The sequence below is a fragment of the Gambusia affinis genome, linkage group LG18 (assembly GCF_019740435.1).
Source record: "Gambusia affinis linkage group LG18, SWU_Gaff_1.0, whole genome shotgun sequence".
Taxonomy (NCBI): domain Eukaryota; kingdom Metazoa; phylum Chordata; class Actinopteri; order Cyprinodontiformes; family Poeciliidae; genus Gambusia; species Gambusia affinis.
In genome coordinates, this window is record NC_057885.1 from 7125578 (window position 1) to 7147266 (window position 21689).

The following is a 21689-nucleotide window of genomic DNA, read 5'->3' on the forward strand; positions in this document are numbered from 1 at the left end:
CTGTCCCATTCCCAGTTAGCCCACATCACTGCTAAATAGGGCCCATACATTTAGCCCAAATGGGCCAGCCCATATTGGTCCCATGTTAGGTTAACCACATGTGTCTCATGCAGTTTGCCCAGATAAAACCCATGCCCACTCATTACCCATGTACCCCACAACAAACCCAAGTGGGGCCCACTCATGCATGCTGGCTGGGAGGATTTGATTTTGGATTATATGAAAAATTAAAATCCCATGCAGCAAATATCAGTAGATACTTTCAAACATGGATAGTATCTACCAGGAATAAAACATCTGAATCTTTTCTGCATTGATTCTCTTCTGCACTGAAAGCAAAACTTTGCTAAAGTTCTTCATTCACATTGGGTCATGACAACTGGTCAAAGTAAGTATTTCATTTTGAGGTTTTCCATTAATCTTCTCCAAACTGTTACTATGGTGATTTTTCTTACTTAGTAAAAGTTAAAAGCAAGAAACTTTTCTTAGAATTTAAAGCTCACAGTTCAATAGAAATTTAAAAAAAACAAACAAACAAAAAAACACTCAAATGTGACTTATTTCAGTAAAGGACATCTTTGTTCTCTATTTACAGTTTCATCAGGGTATGGCTTTGCTGCAGTCAGCTTTGTTTTGCTTTCACTTCTGTGCAGTGCAAAAAGATGTTTCCAGTAAATGAGATTTAATCCAACCACAAAATATTTGTTCCAGTCATTCATCAGGTCAATAATTCCTGACAGAACATTTTCCGTGTACCAAGTGGACATTTTTTTCAAGTATTCTTAGCAGCAGTAAACAAAGTGTAACTTTAACTTCATGAACTTCAGCCTATGACTTTGTATTCAGGATCATATTAAGGATTCTTCTCAATACCCCGTCAGACTGCATCCAGAGATGTGTGCCGCGTTGCCCATGTGGTGAACATCACAGCGAGCCATGTTGTTGTTGAAGTTGGACTCTGGACTCTGGAAACTGAATTCTGGAAAAAAAACTGTTTTGGTAAAATACACAAAGGAAAACCAGATGAAAATGTAATAAGAGTGAACAATTAATTTTATTTCTAACTAGTTTTCAGTCAAAGATCTAATTTTTGTTTTTAGAATGATTCGACTCCTGGTTTTAGTCAAGCTACTATCAGTGTAACTGTTTTGCAATAAAATGTCCATTTCTGTTTAGTTTCCCCTTAGTGTGTTCACCGTGTGCATTGGATGTCAGGAGGCCAAAGTTTTTTTATGCTTTAGCCCTAAGAACTCATGATAGACTCAAAACTCAAATTATTTGTCTGTAGACATTCGTAAGGTATTTGATAAGCACCAAAAGATTACCAATTTTATTTTGCACAACTAAGCACATGTGACAGGAGATGACAGCTTTTAAAATTTAAATACAAATGTAATTTTAAAACAAAATCACCATGTTCTGCTGTACATAACAATAAAGAAAAAATAAAGAAATAAATGCTAAGGATACAAAATATGCTAAAATATATGATTTTATTTAAAGGGGCAGTATTATGTAAAACCAACTTTTGTGAGTTTTGCATCATGTTATGATGTTATTCCATCATCAACAACATACTTGAAGTGTCGCCTTGATTCTTCCTTTAATCTTCCAAGACAACCTGGATGGACCTAGCTCCGCCTACGAAGACAAAGCTCCTCCCCAAAGCTGCAGTTTCAGAGTTCCTGCATCACAGAGCAGCCCTGTCTCTCCCACTGAACTCCTTCAGACTAGCCAGCAGCAATTAGCAAACACCTGGTGGAACTGCACATCAGCTGAGCTCGTTATAAGAGCTGATGGTCAGTTAATCTGTCACCACTTGAGATCAAAAAAGGTGTGACCCAAGAGGTTTGAATTTAGCGAATCAAAATAATTTTGGTGATTGTGATTAAGTTAAAACATAAAAAAATTGGTTGGATTTAACTTCAGACAGAGATAAAACAATGTATGTTTTATCAATGTGTCTGTAAATAAACATGCTATTTACAGACACAAACACTGAATGGAACCTGTGCATTTTCATTGTGTGCATTACAGAGAGCATGGACTGATGAGGATTGCTTTTTCAATCTTCAGTGTGCTGCTGAATTATAGTAATGATAGAAAAAATAATTTGATAGATCACTGGAACAAGTAACACTATTTATTTACCGCTGTTACTTCCATCACTGATAATTATCAAAAAGCAAAATTTTTGTTTTCATGTGATGTTTTTCTCTTCCAGCTCCCAACAAGAGAATAATCATGATCCTCGGGAAAACTGGATCTGGGAAAAGCAGTATTGGAAACACTATATTTAAAGAAGATAAGTTCACCGTCTGCCATAAGTCCATCTCAGCTTTAAGTCCATGTCAAGCAAAAACTAAATCACTCAATGGTAGAGAAATCACTCTGATTGATACTCCAGGCTTCTTTGATACAAACAAACCTGAAGAAAAACTGAAGCCTGAATTAGTGAAGTGTATCACAGAGTGTTCACCTGGTCTGCATGCTTTCCTCATTTTACTAAAACTAGAAAGATTTACAAAGCAGGAAAACGATGTAATTAATCAAATAACACAGTTCTTCTCTGATGAAGTGTTCAAATTTGCAACAGTTGTTTTTACTCATGGTGATGATCTCCAAGAAGGGCTGGAAATCAAAGATTATGTGAGAGATAATCAGTGTTTGACTGATTTAGTAAAGAAATGTGGTGGCCGCTGCCATGTGATAGATAATAAATACTGGAAAAATCCCTCAGATGATCCATATAGGAGCAACACCCACCAGGTAGAAGAGATACTGAAATCAGTTGAAGAGATTGTGAAGGCAAACAATGGAAACTGCTACACAAACGAGATGCTGGAAAAAGTGGAGAAAATGATACAACAGAAAGAGGAGCTCATTGCACTGTCCTCAGGAAACATGTCAAAAGAAGAAATCTGGCAGAAAGCTAAAGGCATAGTGTGTGATATTTTAAATAAAGCAGCAGGTATTACAACAGGAGCACTTCTGGGAGCATTTTTTGGTGTAGCTGTCGCTGTTGTAGCAGTTGTTGCGGTTATAAAAATAGTAGCTAACACAATAATGACAACAACAAAGAAAGCAGAGACGACAACTGGAAAAGCATCTTGTGGAATATCTGGTCCAGATATTGAAACAATAGCAGCAAGAGCAATAACTGTAGCAGTTTGTGCACCTAAAGCTGCAACTGTTGGTGTTACAGCAGGAGCAATGTGGAGTACAGTTGTTGCCGGAGCAGGGGTTGGTGCATATGAAGGATATCAGGCTGCTAAGGAATCAGAAACACCATGGGAAGCAATGAACAAGACAGCAGAAGCCATGTGTTCTACAGGAAATGATGCCATATAACATCTTGAAGAGTTCAGCAAAGGAGAGGAAGAAGAATAACTTTTCAATAAGAACAAATAACATTATTGTGTAGACTTTGGTCAAATGTAAATATCTCATAAAATCCCAGAATTCTAAAACAATGAAATGAAGAAAAGTAGTTCTCAAAAATGTTTTCATGTTTTTTTAAAGCTGCAGTGTTGTTTGAAACAACTTGCTGTCATTTATGAGTTTTTATCCAACAACTGAATTACTTAAAAATTGTAACAAGACTTGTAGTTCTGTTCATTAAAATGTCTTCCAGATGTTACCCATCCTTTATATTACTTGATCATAATACATATCATGTGTGTCTCAATAGCTGAATAGATGATAATTCTGATAATATGTGACTTGAAAATGATCGTTTAAACAACCTATTTATAAATCATCTCCATATACTTATATTCCTTCAGCAGTAACAATGACCATCCATCAGATGAAGTCTGTTCATATATTTACCAGAGATTTAATCATTAATGTTGCAATGTAAACGCTGTAATTGTGTTCAAATTAATAATAAAAGATCTGCTTTTGGTTCACACTGTCTTATCTCTAAACATACCATAGAAAAGAAAAAGACATTATAAATGCATATTTTACTGAGGCTGAGCTGTTATATATTGTCACCTATAATTGTATGTTTTGCTGATTAATGAGAGGTTTTGTTAATTAATAGATAATACTAATCTTTCATGAGAAAACATCCAAGTGCTGAGTTGCCAAAGAATTAGTTTTTTCTTTCTTTAGTACCAAAAAGACACAACGAATTGTAGACCACACAAAAGTCCAATCTGGAAAATCAAAGCCATTGAAAAGCGGTGCTCCCAGAAAATCTCAATAGAGGTGGTCAGAACAGGCCAGTAAAACGTTAGGAGTATCACAGCAAAAAATAATTAGAAAACTATTTATAAAAAATTTGTGCCAAGGCAAATGTCAGGTCAGCAGAGCACAGACCAAAACAATTTTTGATTATTTGTTGCAAAATTTACTAATTGAAGTTATAAAGAAACTACCTCATGCCGCTTTAAATAGCAGTTTAGGAAAAGTAAACTTTGTTTGAATTCAGCTGATCTACCAAGTAATTTAAGCCACACACACACACACACACCCACTCACCTATACCAACGCACGCACACACACACACACACACACACCAACAGCACATTCCTGTTCCAGGTTGAGGAAACACAGTTGTCTTTTCACACCACTATTGTTGTTGGTTTCGGTCAACAAGTTGGGCAAAGCATGGATACTTTAGCCTCTTGCTAGCAACACCTAGCAACAGCTTAGCAACAAGCTGGGCTGCTGATCCTCTATCATGTGTTTGATGCCTCAGATCATCCTACTGTTCAGTTTAAATCATCTCAAACAATGCAGTTTCACTATTTGAAACTTGATGTTTATTACATTTGTTCCATCTTTTCAGCAATACAGAAAGACAGATAAAGAAACTATGCAAACATGCAAGTAGCGCCACAAATATAACTTTGGACCAAGTAAATCAGGTTCAGGACTTTCAGCAGTGATTGCCTGATATCAGTAAAAACAATACCTGAACTTCATCTACTTCATTTATAGATGGAAACACATAAATTAAGACTAATTATAAAAGTCAACAAATATTTATTTGCATTTGTTTTATACATTTAACACATTTGCAGGCTTTCACCTTCAATTATTCCTTTCTGTTCTGTTAACTCTCACCATTTTTGTGGTCAGCTGAGTTTTATGAGTAAGTAGATTATTTTCACATTTGTTGCCATTGAAGTCTCCAAGAGTCATGAAGCTACTAGGTTCAGGTACTGGATCAGATGGACGCATGCAGCTGACTGTTTCTGTCTCTTTGTCTGGATGAGGATGATTGACACTGAGCTCTTTCTTTGAATCTTCTTCTGGATCTGTGTGTTCTTTGAGCTGAGAAGACAGATGTCTGTCAGGATGTAGTTGATGTTCTTCATTTTGCAAAAACAGTTGAGCTGGAAGAAAACTGTGGACTCTGTAGAAATGTATTTACAAAAAGGAAATAGAAGGTGTTTGGAGAATTGAGGAGGATGCAGAAAACTGTACCAGAGGGTTCTACACTGGTTCTGCACTGTCTCTAGACAGTAGAACCAGAAGGTTTTACACTCAACCCCCCCACTTTTCTCTCTCCACCCCACTCTTGACTTAATCACCTTATATTGAGACTTTGGCTGCTGTTGATTATGATTAGCTGGTTGTCCAGCCAATGATTGTCCAGATCAGCATCCAGTGCACAAACAGGGAAATTTCCAGTTATTTTGTTTTTCCATAAGCAGGCATGATGAGTTTTGTCTTTTATTTTAATAGAATAAAACTTTCTTTTAATATACATACCTCTATTGGGGCGGTGGAGAAGTTGCTGTTAGAAGAATTGGGAGCCAGTAATCTGTCTGTGACAGTAAACACCAAAGGACCATCTGGCACTTCTACTGTGTGCTGGACTCTCCTTTGGACTTCCTGTCGGTCTACAGCAGCACTTCTCAATTCCAGTCCTCAGGCCTCCCTTCTTCTTCTTGTTTTTTTGTTTTTATGGTGGTTGGCAAACAACTTTTTGGTGCATTACCGCCACCTTCTAGACAGGAGTATAGCTCAGATGTTAATTCACTATAACCTCATTAACCTAATTTTTTTTGCTTATTTTAATATTTACATCAATAATACATTTTTAAATTAACTTAAATCAACTTCAGCTAGCTCAATTATCCATGGTGGAATAACAGGAATAACAATCACAGGACTAATTAAACTATGATTTATTCCTATATCTCTTATTTCATTTTTTATAAACCATCCAAAACTATTTATTTGCTTTTTTTCTTTTTCTTGACAAGGTTGTAGCATAATATATGGAGGATAATTTTCTTTATGTCCTTTAATATTTGCCCAGTAAATTATGGCTAATTGTTTCCTTCTGAGTTCCAACGGCATCTCACCCATCTCAACTTGTAGAGCTGAAATTGGGGTACTTTTCATCGCTCCACAACAAAGTCTTAATGCTTGATATTGTATTCTATCTATTTTTTTTAGTAAACTGCTTGAAGCTGAATTATATAAAATACATCCATAATCAAAAATTGATCTGATTAGTCCAGTGTAAATTGTTTTTAAAGCTTTTCTATCAGCTCCCCAATCTTTTCCTCTTAAACACCTCATTATATTTAAGATTTTCTTACTTTTTCAATTATTTTATTAACATGAATTTTCCATGTAAGTTTTTTATCAAACCAGATTCCTAAATACTTTATTTGATCTATCCTTTCAATAACATTCTCATATAATTTGAGATTTGCAACAATATTTAACTTTCTATTAGTAAAAATAACAACTTTAGATTTAGATATTGAGATTCTAAATCCCCATTCTAAAGGCCAGGCAACACTATGTAACACCTCTTGTAGTTTCCTATTTACAAATTCAATATTTCTTCCCCTCTTCCAAATAAGACCATCATCTGCAAATCATCTTTTTCTTCCCCCCCTACCTTTCTTTCCAACACTTCTTTTTTGCATACCATTTGAAGTTTTAATGCCTTATTCTTTTGCTCAGCATTCTTACAAATAATAAGGCTCCCATCCCTTAAGACTTTAGCTAGTTCTACATCTCCAGTGACTTTCTTTAATCCATTTGATTTACTCCAATCATATTTTGTCCAGCCTTAAATTTTAATATAACTTTAAAATCTTCCATCATTATTTTCTTTCTTATTTCAACTCTTTCTTCCTCATCTTCAAGCGATCTTTTACCAGTATTTAGTCCCTTTTTAAGTTTATCTTCTCCCCCCTCCCCCTCTTCTATTTTCTACCATAGACCATCCTGTGTCCATATTTTCATCTTCTGAACACCCTCCACGACAACTAGCCATCTAGATCCACTCACAGCCCAGATTATGAGAAAAACCACCTTATAAATCAACTTATTGCTCACCAAAATAACGTTTTTATTAGTGATGGTCTATCTGAAGCCAGGCTTCGAGGCTTGTACCGAGTAATAAGAGGGCGTGTCCGATGAAGCCCCGCTTCGAGGCTTGTATCGTCTTGCTGAAAACCACGTGACTGGCAACAAACGAGGCCTCGCATTGCGTGGGTCACGTGACTGCTTCATTTTGCGTGTCGGTTTTCAAAATAAAAGCGTGATGAGCCGATACTTGATCGCACCAGAGGAGTATTTGTTTTCAGCAGTGGCCGAAATAAAAGGAACCTTTTATAGTTCATGTGTATTAATGATTTTGATGATGGCGCTCATTAAAATGTAATGTTTGTTACCAGTTTTCTCAATGGTTGATTATGGTACATTTTGTGACTTTATATTTATGTGTTTTTATTAAGCAAAACATTTTGGCACTGCATCGTTGCTGAAATGGGCTACACAAATAAACTTGATTGAAATTGAGCCAGCAAGGGTAAAAAAATCTGACATCAGGGAATACTTAGAGATAATGGCTCACAAGATTCTTAAATAACAATAATTAAACCTTCACCTCCAAAATTCTCACCTTCTTGAAATTTCCACTATTTCTTTTTTCTGCAAAAATATATCAGTCTTGCACAGCAGAAACAGACTTAAAGCTGTTAGAAAAGTAAAATCCTGGCTGATGAGTAAAAATATAAGGGATCAGATCAGAGAGCCAATAGAAATCCAGGAAAAATAACTTTTGAAGAATTTTAGATTTTCAGGAGGCAAATCAAAACTCAAAGAAAACTGTCTGCCCCAACAAGCACTGCACTCTGAGAACACTAAAACAAATGTCTATTGTCAAATCAATGACAAAAGAAAACAGCCACTGACAGTCAATATGTACCAGGATGGACTACAAATTATTTTAATAACTAAAAAAATTTGTTAAATACGATTTAATTGACTCTCCTGTTACTAAACATGAGTTTGACAAAACTTTGTGACAATATTGCATATACTAATTGTTTTTAAATATGTCTTGTCTGAGTGACAAGGCCACAGTTTCAACAGCAGATGTCACTAGTGAGAAATGAATGAAGCATCGAGTAATGAACTTATGGACAAAACAATGGGCCAGAAGCTTCATTGCTTCATGAGGCTTCATTTGGCCATCACTACTATTCAGGTCAGGTGCAGCAGAGGCACATCTAAAAGTTGCAGGACAGCAGCCCTTGAGGACTGGAGTTTGGCACCCCTGGGTTGCACACAGACGAAACGGACAAGACACAAATGAGACGACAGCTAGACAAGGACCCGACGAGGAACAAAGAACACAGGTGGGGCTAAATACGGTAATCAAGGAACGAGACACACCTGGGAACAATCAAGGGGAGAACAGGACCACATGGGGACTCAGAGACACAGAAAACTCAAAATAAACAGAGAAAAACTCAAATCATGACATTAAGTCAAACTGACCGGCATGTTTTCAATTCAGCAAAACACTGTTAATCAGCCATCAGTTAAAATCATGGGTGCCTGATTATGGAAATGCCTAAAACTTGTAAGGCAGTGTGCCCTGAGGACCACTGTTGAAAAACACTGGATTATATATTGGCATTTCAATCAATAGAGTTTGACCAGAAAACAACATTAATTTAATGACACACAACATTAGTTACTTGGCTAAAATTGGATGATTGTTTGATGGTTGATCCACCATCAGTTGTCGACCTCAACCAAAAATCAACCATTCTGACTATAATTCAACGATGACTTACCATTGTGTGCTATCGGGGATATTTATTTCTTCTTTAATAAAGTTATTTGGTACAACAGACAACATATAAAACAAGTAACGAAATTGCCCAACTGCATGTTTTTCTTAATAAGTCACACATTCTTTAACTAAGTGAAATCAGTTCTTAAATTATATTGTTCTTTTCAGCTTCTACAGTATAATGCTGTACATTAAGTAAAACATTCAAGGAGCCACAGATTAAAGAAAAAAATTGTTGGTTTAAGGTTTACATTTTATTTTCGAACACAAAACCTTGGGAGAAAACCTGATTAAAAACCTAATAAAAAGAACTGTAAAACTGTTACAATAAACTGCAAATTTGGATCAAATTAATAACAACATCAGCTAATTACTGTAAAATACCAAAATTCTTCACATGAAAAAAACCCACATTGTCATGTTTCAACAATCATTTCAAATAGCATAACTGTAAAATGTTTAATAATAGTATGTATACATCACCCAACTCACAACACAGGTTAATTATTTTCAAATTATTATTTTGTCTTATATTTCAACAAAACAAATCAGCCACCTTGTTCTTTCTCTGTCTCTTAGCTCCCCCTAGAGGCTGACTGTGTTCATATTACTACAGTTTGCCTGTAAACCTGTTTGTAGAGAAGCAGAAACTATCCAAATGTAAATATTATTAATATATGACTCCCCATGTTGTGGCAGGTTATGTTTTATATAATAGACATAGTTTAGTTTAGCAAGAAATGTTATTATTGTGTAAGATAAAGTCTGGATATTTTACACAGCTGTTAAAATTCAACCCCTTTAAGCAGATAAAATAAATATGTTCCTGTTTTCCTTTTACTCTGAATCATTTTTCTCTTTTATGCTCTTCGCACTTGAGTTTTCCCAAACAGCGTTCGTAGCTCCCTGAATTGCGTCCCCTACAGTTTTTGCTCCTACTGCTGCATTGTATCCCACAATGCTTCCCTTCACCCCTCCACTTAACGCAGCTCCAGATAACACTTTAACACTTTGGAAACGTGAAGTCTGAGTCGAAATATTGAAAGTTTCAAATCTACCAACCGTTAGTAGCTTAGTGACACCAAGGAATGCTCCTAACACTGCACCTGTAGCAGTAGCCACTAGCTGACACATTAGCTCATCAAGCACACTACTTTTAGCTTTGTTTCTAGTTTCCTCTGATGACTGGTTAGTCGATGATTGCTTCATATTTGCCTCCTCTACCTCCATTTGGTTTTTCACTGCTTGCAGCATCTCATTAGTGTAGAACTTGCCATCATTTGCTTCACTAATCTTATCAATTGTACTCAGTATCTCTGCCACTTGGAGCTTATTGTTCCTATACTGATCTTCTGTATTACGGTTCCAGTATTTATTGTCTACAACATGGCACCTGCCTCCACAGTTTTTCACCAGGTCGCTCAGTTCTTCATTGTGTTGGACAAAGTCCTCGATCCTCCTTCCCTCTGGGAGCTGGTCTCCATGGGTGAAGACAACGGCAGCAAATTTCAGAGCCTCTTCAGAGAAGTGTTTGCATATTTCTCTGATGACGTCTTTTTCCTGCTTTGTAAATTTCTCGACTTTAAGAACGATGAGGAAAGCGTGAGGTCCAGGAGCGCACTCAGTGATGCACCTCAGGATCTCTCTTTTAAGCATGACTTCAGAGTCACAGGTATCAAAAAGACTGTGACTGTCAATCAGAGTGAGGTTCCTGCCATTAACAGGTCGGGTTTCTACTTGAGACAGACTTTGTTCGGAAACAGACGAATGGCTGATCTTGAAGACTTCCTCTCCAAATACGGTGTTTCCCAAACTGCTTTTGCCGCATCCAGTTTTCCCCAAAAGGAAAATTCTCTTTGAGTCCGGCACTGGAAGAAAAGATCAGTACAAGAGAAGCAAATTTGATTATAAGGTTTTCAATTAACCCACTGCTTAGTAAACATCTGAGTTTAAGGAATACAAAATGACAGTCGTTGAATCTAGTGATCTTCTAACTGACAGACGGTTGCAGATTTTTTTTTTTTTTATGTGACAAAGTAGATATTTTATTCTTTTATTTGTTTTTCTTGGGATATGGGGATATGTTACATAAGCATGGGAGTAGTCCAAACATTTTTGATTTGATAAATCCTCAGCAAACATAAATAAATAAATTTTCACACTTGGATATAATGTTTAATTCTTTTTCATAAAAACACATTTAGAACATAAAAAGAAAATCTCCACTTACGGGAAAGCAATAAAACATTAAACTTTGAAGGGATTACAACACCAGGAAATGAAAATAAATAAATACAGAAGTGAAATTATACTCTCATAAAAACACACTTCCAACAGGAATCATTAACAAAGATAAGACAAAGATTTATTGACTTTTTTATTAATTTAAAAGCATTAAAAGCCTAAAAATAAGTCAGTGAAACTCTCACAAACCAGCATATTACAATGTAGCACAATATTCAGCTGACTGTGGGCAAATGCTTTCAATGTGCCTCCAACAATTTTAAATCTGTCAGTCAAGACCATGAAAGTTAACATATAACCAGCCAAGCTGATCAATGTTTAATCAATCAAATGCAAAAATATAATGTTAAGAGCATGAACAGATTTTTAAAAAAAAGCCAAACTGACCTTCCATGTTGACAGAAAATAGATCACAGCAAGCCACCTGAAGACTTATCAGCTGCCTGCTTTTCTACGTAAGGAAAGTGTTGTCAGCCAATGATGTAGAAAAACATCACTGGTTGTTTTTCTACATCATTGTGTGGCTGTTGTATATTCCGGTTTGCCTAGTGGGTTGAGGTTGGTGAAACAATGGAAAGCCTATAAAACACACCATTGTTTATTGCTAGACACACCTTAAATTTATCTACATAGATCAGTATTTTTATGCGGACAACAGATTTGCGAAAGTTACTGTTGTCAAACGGACACAATTTTTCCATGTATTAAAGTAGTGGTCTATTGTCAGGGAAAATGATTCTCAGCAGTCTTACATGGCCACATTTGTTTCAAGCAATAGATGTGTAACACTCTGATGATAAAAACATATTGTGTAGTGATGTTACAATAAAGTGGCTTGCAAATGTGTTCCTATTCTTTGAACTTTTCCATACTTTTTTCACATTACAACCACTAACATGAATCTGTTTCATTGGAATTTTATGTGGAAAACTGACACAAAGTGGTGTACAATTGTGAAGTAGAAAGAAAATGTTACAATGATTCAGGACCTTTCTTACAAATTTAAAACTAAAAAGTGTGCTGTGGAAACATGTTCAACCCCCGAGTCAAGATTTTGTGGAACTACCTTTTGTTTGGATTACAGCTGCAAGTCTTGCAACACACTTAGTTGCAATTGCAATTAAGTTAAACTTCACATCTAGTGACTGAAATTTGTGCCCATTCTTTGCAGAACTGCTCAAGCTCAGTCATGCTGTCAGATCAGATGGACAGCATTTGAACAGCAGTTTTCAGCTCTTGTCAAAGATTCTTGATTGGGTTTAGGTCTGGACTTTGACTGGGCCACTATAACACATGTGCCTGTTTTGTTTTGAACCATACCATTATTGCCCTGGCTTTATGTTTAGGGCCGTTTTCCTGCTGGTAGGCAAACCTCTGGCCCAGTCTCAAGTCATTTGCGTAATCCAAAAGGTTTTTTTCCCCACAATGCACTGTATTTGTCTCCATTCATCTTCCCTGTCCCTGGTGAAGAAATGCATCCTCAAAGCATTTCTATAAAGGCCACATTTGTGCTATGAATGACTAATAGTTTTCCCATAGACAGATTCTTCCACCTGAGCTGTGGATCTCTGCACTTATTCCAGAGTCTTGACTCCATCTCTGATCAGAGCTCTCCTTGTTCAGCCTGGAAGTTTTGCTGGCTTGCTTTGCCTTGGTAGGTTTACAGTTGTGGCATAATATTTCCATTTCCAGATGATGGATTCAACAGAGTTCTGTGAAATGTTCAACACTTGGAAAATCTTGCTCCCCAGTATTTTCTTTACCAACTTCTTATTCCGTCATAGAGCAGCTGGATTTGTACTGAGATCAGATTACAAACAGGTGGATTCTAGTCAGTGATTAGAGGTCATCAGGCAAATTCTTAAGGCACTTAGTGTCATGAGATGGGTTTATGATGATGAGGATGGATGCTGTCAGACCTCAGGTAAAATGGAGAAAAGGTTTAATGAATGTTCCAAAATGTACACAGAGCCAGGAACCACAGATGAGTGACAAGACATGAACATGGCTGGCAAACAGTGATATAGCAATGACTGAGTATGACAGTCATTGCTATATCCGTCCAGTATACACCGGTATACACTGGGGATAACAAGAGACAAATGGAAACAATCAAGGGCAAAACACGAATACACAGGGACTAAATTAACCAAAAATGCACAGAAAACCCTCTCCCTCACACTTGGAAAAAATGGGCCAGAATACTTTTCCATAGTTCAGTTTTTTATTTATAAAAAATGTTTTGAATCATGTATAATTTTCTTTCCACTTTATAAATGTATACCACTTTGTGTCGGTCTTTCACATAAAATTAAAATGAAATATGTTTTTGTTTTTGGTTACAATGTCGCAAAATATGGAAATGTTTAAAGGATGTAAATACTTTTGCCAGCCGCTGTATGCTATTGTGAGCTTTGCTCATTCATAGACATTTTATTAGCATCATAAAAAGTCAATTTGTAATGTGTAATTTTAAGATGTAGAACAAAGAATAACAAATTGTGAAGTGAAAAAACTTCATTTTTTTCCTTTATCTTTGAATAAAGTTGAATAATTATATAATGTTTAGTTTAATTATAAAATAATGTGTAAATACCAGTGGTATTTTATGATTAAGCTAAAAAGAAAAACATTATACCACTGGTTGGCGTGGATAACAACGTCAACCTCTTACTGACATTGGTATCCACATCAGTAAGAGGAGGATAACAATAGTATCTTTCACAGCTTTTCAGGGTGGTGCCAGTTTTAAATGAGTTCATTCTATTCCTTTCAACAAAGCAGTTGATGAAAAGTCTAAACACAATAAGCAAAATAAACATATCAATAATGTTGAAGGATCTCGTGGGTGAGAATAGGAGGACAATGGTGGCACCATTTCATAGCTTTAAAAGGTTGAAACTAGGTGTGACAGCAAACTAATTTGCTGTCACACCTAAAGGACATTTTAGTGTGAGGTGTAACCCAATACCACCCAGCAAAGACCTCGGAACAAAAGTGTTTACAGTTTTTTTTATGTAACTCAAAGGCTGTCATCTTTTCAGTGCTACTGATAGATATTCATGAAAATATGCTTTGTATATATTTGTTATTTGTATGTCACAAGGATAATCTGTGAAAAAAAATCAAGCTCTTCTGCATTATCCCGGTGCCCTCAGTACTAACTTCAGAAATACGTAGCTTGATCACAAAACAATCAATCAGAGCAAGGAGGAGGGTCTTTGTGATGTCACTGGTCCAGGCAAAGCATTACCTGCCAACCATCCTAGCACCATCAAAAGGTAGTGGAGCTGTGACGCTCCACTGCCCCATCCAACAATGACTGCAGGCCGACCACAGTCTGGCATCAGGGTTGGGGCCAGAATAGCAGGGAGAAGCAGCAGAAGAGGGGCAGTCCATTGCATGAAAGAGCAGGCACCACACAAACTCCACACCATAAACCTGGAGGCAACTAAACATATGCCGACAGTGCACCCTTCCCAGGCAGCACACCCCCATCTCCAACACCACACCAGGCCCACTGTCCAATTGAACCCACCCCTCCGGATCACCACCACACATTGTCAACAGCCAACACCACCCACTGGAATCTGGCAATCACCCCAACCAAATGGTCAGCCACCATAACCAGGAGTCGTAATCCAAAAATCTGACCGATCCCAGGGGAACCACAATGCCGGCACAGTCCCCAACCGTCCCCCAAGGCCCAAATTTCATCCACAGCCCAGGCTCCAATCAGATGCCTGATAGTTTCTTCTGGCCCCCAACCTCAAATGGCAACCAGTAAGGGAAAAATCTGACTGAAGTTTTTTCCCATGTAAAGTTTTTTTTATGTGGCTTTATAGAAAAGTTAATAAACTAAAACTCTTTTTGCATCACAGGAGTCATAGCCTGATGTTACAACTGGTGAAAACATTGAAGAAGATAATTTCTTCAATGACCATTTCCTGTAAGCGAATACTCTTACAGGAGATGGTGAGAGGAGGATGGTTTGTTTTGGGGGTTTTTGGACATTGTGCAGCTGGCTCCTCCAGAGCTCCCACAGCATCGCACTGTTCATAAACAGTTGTGTGTCATTCCAACATGTTGAATTCATACGTCTTCTGTAAAACTGCTGACTGCGATTTCCCCAAAACGCCGCATGAGAACCCACTCCCCAATGTAAAGGGCTTGTTGCTCCAATGCATGAATAAGATGCTGACGTCAACTCTGATGGCTGAATTATGAATACTTCTGATGTAACTGTTTATATCCATCTCTCCCATGATTTTTTTTATTACCGATGAACAACCTTATTCATGTGTGAATTTAATTCAATTTCTTATTTAATGGAAACACCTTTGCGTTCTGTTGGTTTGTTTGTTTTGACAGTAGAATATAGACCAAGGGTTGCACAAATTTATAGTGGAAGCTCAGCTACATATTGCTACAAAGTGGTACTAGGACTTTCTGCTTTTCTCTGAAGAAAAGATGGGTAAAGAGGAACAAATAGGCGCTAGTGATCTTGAACATATATTGGTCAAGCACCATAATCTTCTGTTAGAAACAACATAAATTAGGTGTGCATTTAAAAAATAGTTGAAGACCTCTGGAATGAGCTGAATCAGACAACTGTAGACAGCGACAATTGTTCTACTTTGGAAAGAACTTCAAACCCAAGCAATTTGGGTTTCTAGCTCAAAACATTTGTTTGGAGTTTCTTATTGAACTGTGCATTATTCAAGTTTAAAATTGTTACTATCATGATTATTTACAATTTATTTATTTGTGTTGTTATAGTTTTTACTTGTTTTTTTTCCCTGTGTAACATCGTTCCCCCCTATTTTCTCAGTTCAATGTCAGTTGGTCAGTTATTCTGATACTGACCTGACATTTTATGCTCATTAAAAGCTTTTTTTATTGCCATGTCTTATATTTGACTGATCATAAACTAAACTCTTACACCAAATAACACAAGCTTGGCTTTTAGGTTACGCATGCGAAAGTAAGCTTGAATTGAGATGCAGAAGTAGTTATACAAGAGATATGTGACCAACAAGTTTTTATTTTGCAATAATAACAAAAACAAAAAATGTGCCTGAATACAAACACACAGATAATTTCTCATACAGAAAAGTACCATAAATGTCAGTGTTAAAAAATTGTAAAATATATTTTGGAAAATGATTGCTTTACCAAGTTTCCTGTGTAACATCTTTCCCTCTAACATTACCAAAGAAAATTAGACTGTACAACACTCCAACCTGTACAATTATTCAATTTGCTGAATTTACATTTAAAGTGAACCCAAAACACCATTTTCATGAATACATAGCACAAAAACGACAAAGGTGATGAAGAATCCTAGTTTTAATATTCAAGTCTCTTTTACTGTTTATTCAAATAGATTGAATAGTTCAAAGCTTCTTTCCATCCATCCATCCATATCTGGATGGCTTCTTTCAAACAAATTCATAAGCCATGCCAGAATACCTTCAGCTCTGTTTGCTGATTCCAACTCAACTTCCTGGCCTATGGGGATGGCTGGGAATGGTAGACTTACAGCTGTAATTTCTTTCTCCACTTCCTCTAATGTTTCAACCATCAATTCTTCAGCGCCATCACTGAATGGTGTTATCTCTGATATCTGTTCTAACCTAGATTTGATTAACCAAGAGATGGCTACAATTATTCCTGAGATTACCAAACCCTTTATAACTTTAATAGGTATTTGGGTTCCTGTCTCCAAAGACTTCTTTTGGATTTTGACTATTGCCTGCTGTCTGATCTCATCCTCTGACAGGTTTTCTGATGACATCTTGACCAGCTTTGCTTCTTCTTGTATTTTTCTCTCCGCCTCATTCAGCTCTGCGTTGGTGTAGTGTCTTCCTCTGTTCTCCATCCACATCCTGTCTATGGTGTTGAGCAGCTCTGCCACCTGGAACTTGTTGCTTCTGTAGTCGTCTTCCTGGTTGTTCTTCCAGTACCTGTTATCAAAGATATGACAGCGACCGCCACACTTCTCCACCAGTTCCCTCAGACTGTCACTCTTGTCCACATACTCTTCTATTTTCACTCCTTCAGGCAGCTGGTCACCGTGGGTGAAGACCACTACTGCGTACTTCAAGACATCATCTGTGAATTTCTCTAATATTTTGGTAACTACAACTTTCTCCCTTTCTGTGTATCTCTCCACTTTGAGAACGATCAGAAAGACATGAGGCCCGGGAGCGCACTCTATGACACACGTCTCCCATGCAGACCGCACTTCCTTCTGAGACCTCTTGCCTGAGTCGAACAAACCAGGAGTATCAATCAAAGTGAGGTTCTTCCCATTAAAAAGTTTGGTTTTTGCATGGGAAGCATAAGAGTTTGTGTCATTCATTTTTTTTACTTGAAAAATTGTTTCTCCAAAAATGGTGTTAGCCAGGCTGCTCTTGCCATTTCCACTCTTCCCCAGCAGGACAATCCTGAATGTGGCTGACCCTGGAGGAAAACAAAAATGATCCATTTATGGACTGCTTGGTGTTTATACAGTAAACCCTTGCGACCAAAATGGAGTTTCAGTCACATTAAAAATGCATTAATTACATTCTAAATTAACTACTAAATGTTAGTTTAAATATTACATATTCAATCACTGTATATTTATATACAATTCAGTTAAATTAAACAATAGCAATAAGACAGAGAGGCTTTTAACTTGTTATTCAGAATAGAAAAATTGTTCATTAATGTAAGTTATATATTCATTCATAATTTCTGTATTATTAGTCAATCTTGTGAAGTAATCATTGAATTCAATGTCATATCCTTAAAATATATGCACATAATTTCAGACTTCTGTTATATCTACAATTTCCATTTAGAATTTTATTAATAACAAATTAAAAATAACAAGTAATTTAGAGTAAAAACAGAAACATGCAGGTCAATAATAAAAACATATACATATATATATTAAATTGATGCATCTTTAACAGTGTTTTATTATTACTTTGACAGATGCCTATCCAATTTCCAATCACAATCAACATTACTGATTCAGTGTCAATGCCCATTGGAGGGTTTTTAATTGTAATCATAGTCTCAAAAGAGGTTTTGAAAGTTGGATTGGCATTCAACTGACTAGGAAAACTGTCAGAAAAAACCTCAGTGAACATGAAATTATTCTCTGCATTTGTAGATGTTATCAGCTTAGTAAAACCTAATATTCTTTTCTATATGTAGAATCTAAGCTCTACATTTGGACAAAGGTTTCTTCCAGCAGATACAACATACCATTTTTGAATGACTTTTATAAATTGTATTAAATATTGCAGAAGTGACAAGGTTTGCTGAGTCCTGCCCTCCCAAAATTGAATGAAGAGTAAATTAACAAAGTCAGAAATAGTAAAAGGCGTTGTGCTAAATTTTTGGGGCAAATGGCATGTTAGACTTTCTCATCAACCTACAGAAGGTTTAAAATTTCAACCTTCAGAAAGAGTTTTTGTTTGAGATTAAATAAGTAAAATAATCAGATGAATAATGATACAGCTTTCCAGCATTACGTCTGGGTCAAAAGTAATGCTGAGTAATTTTTTGTGTCAAAAACATTTCAGCTCAAAGAAAATGTAATGTAAAGAGAGGTAAACTTGGAAATGTCAGCACAACTTACCATTCATGGTGTTGCAGAGAGAATTACAAGAAGAAACAACCAAACGTCTGGGCTCGGAGTCTTGTTCTTTAGTTCTGACTTGTCTGCTTTGTTATCTTTCTTCCTGTTTGACTTGTTTCCAGGCAGCAAGCTCTTGGGATGATCAAAACACAATGCGCAGTTACATCAAATCAGTTTTGATGCACCAGTGTGCACCTTTGTAAATCTGAACACAATCATAAAACAATACAATGGAAGGAGAAATATTGTTCAAAACAGGAATTTGTGTAACATGAGGCCATGTTTATTAAAATATATAAAGCAAGGGAAGATAGAGGAATCAGTCCATAAAATGGAAATTACTATTTATTTTTTAACAATATCCAAAGCTGAGTAAACTACGACTTTTGGGATCCCACTTGGAATTAAAAACTATTTCATAATGTTTAGCTAAATTGGAAAAGGTTTTTATATATTTATATTCTTTCGGCTTAAATAATGTCCCTACAGGGTGCAGCTGGTATGTGATACAAGCTGCACCCTGGTATTAGATATCAGGGTGCAGGATGGACTTGTCTGTAAGAAAGACAAGTCCATCAAGTTTCTTATGAAACCTTTCAACTGGTCTGTTTAGCCACGGCTATGCTTACTCACAGATGGTAAAAACAGTAAGCTCATTAAACAAACACCTCAAACAGGTGACACAAAAGCTCAAGGAAAAGGAAAAGGTTTTGAGTCTCGGTACCAGCATCACAGCATGGAAGGTAAATCATAATTACATTAATTTGAATGTACATTTTGGCTGCTATGTTTTACAGATAATAATGTTTTTGGTCAAAGGGTGCAGTCATTTTTTTTCAAACTTGTAATAAAATCTCTCCCACAAAAAGCAAAAACAAAAACAAAAAAACAGCAGCAAGGAATTAAGTCATGTTTAAGTTTTCACTGTCAGTATGCGTACCTCTGTTTTTTTTAACTCAGATGATTTTGTCACAGATTTCCTCAGTTTGTATGTTTGTGTTTACATTTAAACTCAACATTAGTAACACCTTGAATTTGGCTCAATTTTTATTTTCAGTCAATATGTTTTTTTCTGATAGGAAATTTGACAAGCATCAACAATATTATCATGTCCAGTTAGGGGATTTATGTTGGTAAAATAAAGTGGCTACTTTAAATCATTTCTATCTTGGAATGTGAATATTTTTGGACTAGCTATAAAACATTTCCATGAATACATTTAATTCCCGTTCTGCTTTCTATATCATAAAAATACTTTCCCATATGAAAATGAATACAAACAAAATTATTCAACTTCTGTTTTTCTCTTCCAGAAACTATAAGGATTGTGGTTTTGGGAAAGACTGGAGCTGGGAAAAGCAGTCTTTTAAACACCTTGTCTGGAGAGAAAGCCTTTGCCATAAACAATACTGCCAGCTCTGGAACCAGAGTATGTAAAGCAAAGTTAAAAACAGTCGATGGGAAAAATTTGCTTCTAGTTGATACTCCCGGTTTTTTCGACACTGACCGACCTGAAGATGAAGTGAAAGCTGAGATAGTAAGCTGTATCACAGAGTGCTATCCTGGTCCTCATGTGTTTATCATTGTGCTGAAAGTGGAGAAATTCACAGAACAGGAGAACCAAGTCATAAAGAAGATAACCGACTACTTCTCAAATGAAGCTCTGAGGTTTGACACAGTGCTGTTCACTCATGGAGACCAGCTGGAAGAGGAAACACATATTGATCAGTTTGTTGATGAAAGTGAGGAACTGAGAAACATGGTAAAGATGTGTGGGAACAGATACAACGTCCTTGATAATAAATACTGGAAGGGAAGCCAGGACGAATACAGGAGCAACAATGTCCAGGTGAAAGGGCTTCTAAGCACAATTTACAACATTTTTGAGAGAAACAATGGAGGTTATTATACCGGAGAGATGCTGCAGATGGCCAACAGAAATATTGACGATGAGAAAGACACGCAAAAGGCTAATAGTGTTGTCACTGAAAGCATCTTGTTAAAGGTCTCAGGGATTCTAGGATGGGGAATTTTAGGTGCATTTCTTGGCAGTCAAATAAAATCAATGACAGAAGGAAAATCAACAGTGCCAATATTACTTGGAGTAACATTAGGGACAGTAGTGGGGATAGCTCTGGAAGCAAAGACCATAGGACCAGGTGACCCAGCAACACCAACAAGTGACAATGATGCTGACTAAGCTGAACCACTGTAGAAATAAACCAATACCACTGGATAATATAGGTTGAAAGACATATTATAAGAGAATATTGACTTTTTGCAATTATGGTACCTAATCACAGTTTAGCCTTGGCTTCTACATGTTCTAGTCAAACAAATGTGTCTCTGGAATTTAGTACACCTAATTGTCAACTGTATTTACAAAAGTATGAAACAGCTAGCTTAGAAGCTAACCTATACCTTCTCCAAGATTTTCATGTATTTTGCTCTGTTTTCTTCATCACACACCAATGTAACAACTGCTTTCTATATGTTGTGGTTAAATGTTAGTTTATAGTGATACATATGTTTTAATAATAGCTGTTAACCAATTGAGGGATTGCTTTCAGAGCTATGATATATATATATATATATATATATATATATATATATATATATATATATATATATATATATATATATATATATATATATATATATATATATATATATATATATATATATATATATATATAATATGTGTCTTTTTGATATTTGTGATGGACATAAAACCTCATTTGA

General features: G+C 36.3%; 4 protein-coding genes across 4 annotated transcripts; 2 read left to right on the plus strand and 2 right to left on the minus strand.

The window, feature by feature from the left end:
• The first annotated feature begins 2062 nt into the window (after nucleotides 1-2062).
• On the plus strand, nucleotides 2063-3987 carry LOC122819880 (GTPase IMAP family member 7-like). Its single transcript, XM_044096917.1, has one exon. The coding sequence runs from the start codon at nucleotides 2245-2247 to the stop codon at nucleotides 3349-3351; it is 1107 nt and encodes a 368-aa protein (XP_043952852.1). The 5' UTR covers nucleotides 2063-2244; the 3' UTR covers nucleotides 3352-3987.
• Nucleotides 3988-9080: 5093 nt separating this feature from the next.
• Nucleotides 9081-11809, minus strand: LOC122819882 (GTPase IMAP family member 7-like). The gene is made up of 2 exons (XM_044096919.1): nucleotides 11699-11809; nucleotides 9081-10935 (listed from the first exon to the last, which is right to left on the minus strand). The coding sequence occupies exons 1-2, from the start codon at nucleotides 11703-11705 to the stop codon at nucleotides 9905-9907; spliced, it is 1038 nt and encodes a 345-aa protein (XP_043952854.1). The 5' UTR covers nucleotides 11706-11809; the 3' UTR covers nucleotides 9081-9904.
• A 4529-nt stretch (nucleotides 11810-16338) lies between these two features.
• On the minus strand, nucleotides 16339-19026 carry LOC122819881 (GTPase IMAP family member 9-like). Its single transcript, XM_044096918.1, has 2 exons — nucleotides 18948-19026; nucleotides 16339-17776 (listed from the first exon to the last, which is right to left on the minus strand). Exons 1-2 carry the CDS (start codon nucleotides 18952-18954, stop codon nucleotides 16686-16688), a joined length of 1098 nt encoding a protein of 365 aa, XP_043952853.1. The 5' UTR covers nucleotides 18955-19026; the 3' UTR covers nucleotides 16339-16685.
• A 586-nt stretch (nucleotides 19027-19612) lies between these two features.
• On the plus strand, nucleotides 19613-21507 carry LOC122819884 (GTPase IMAP family member 9-like). Its single transcript, XM_044096921.1, has 2 exons — nucleotides 19613-19690; nucleotides 20261-21507. Exons 1-2 carry the CDS (start codon nucleotides 19684-19686, stop codon nucleotides 21145-21147), a joined length of 894 nt encoding a protein of 297 aa, XP_043952856.1. The 5' UTR covers nucleotides 19613-19683; the 3' UTR covers nucleotides 21148-21507.
• Nucleotides 21508-21689: the final 182 nt, after the last annotated feature.

What these genes read in the sequence shown, in the direction of transcription:
- LOC122819880 (XM_044096917.1), top strand. Translation starts at nt 2,245, where the DNA reads ATGATCCTCGGGAAAACTGGATCTGGGAAAAGCAGTATTGGAAACACT.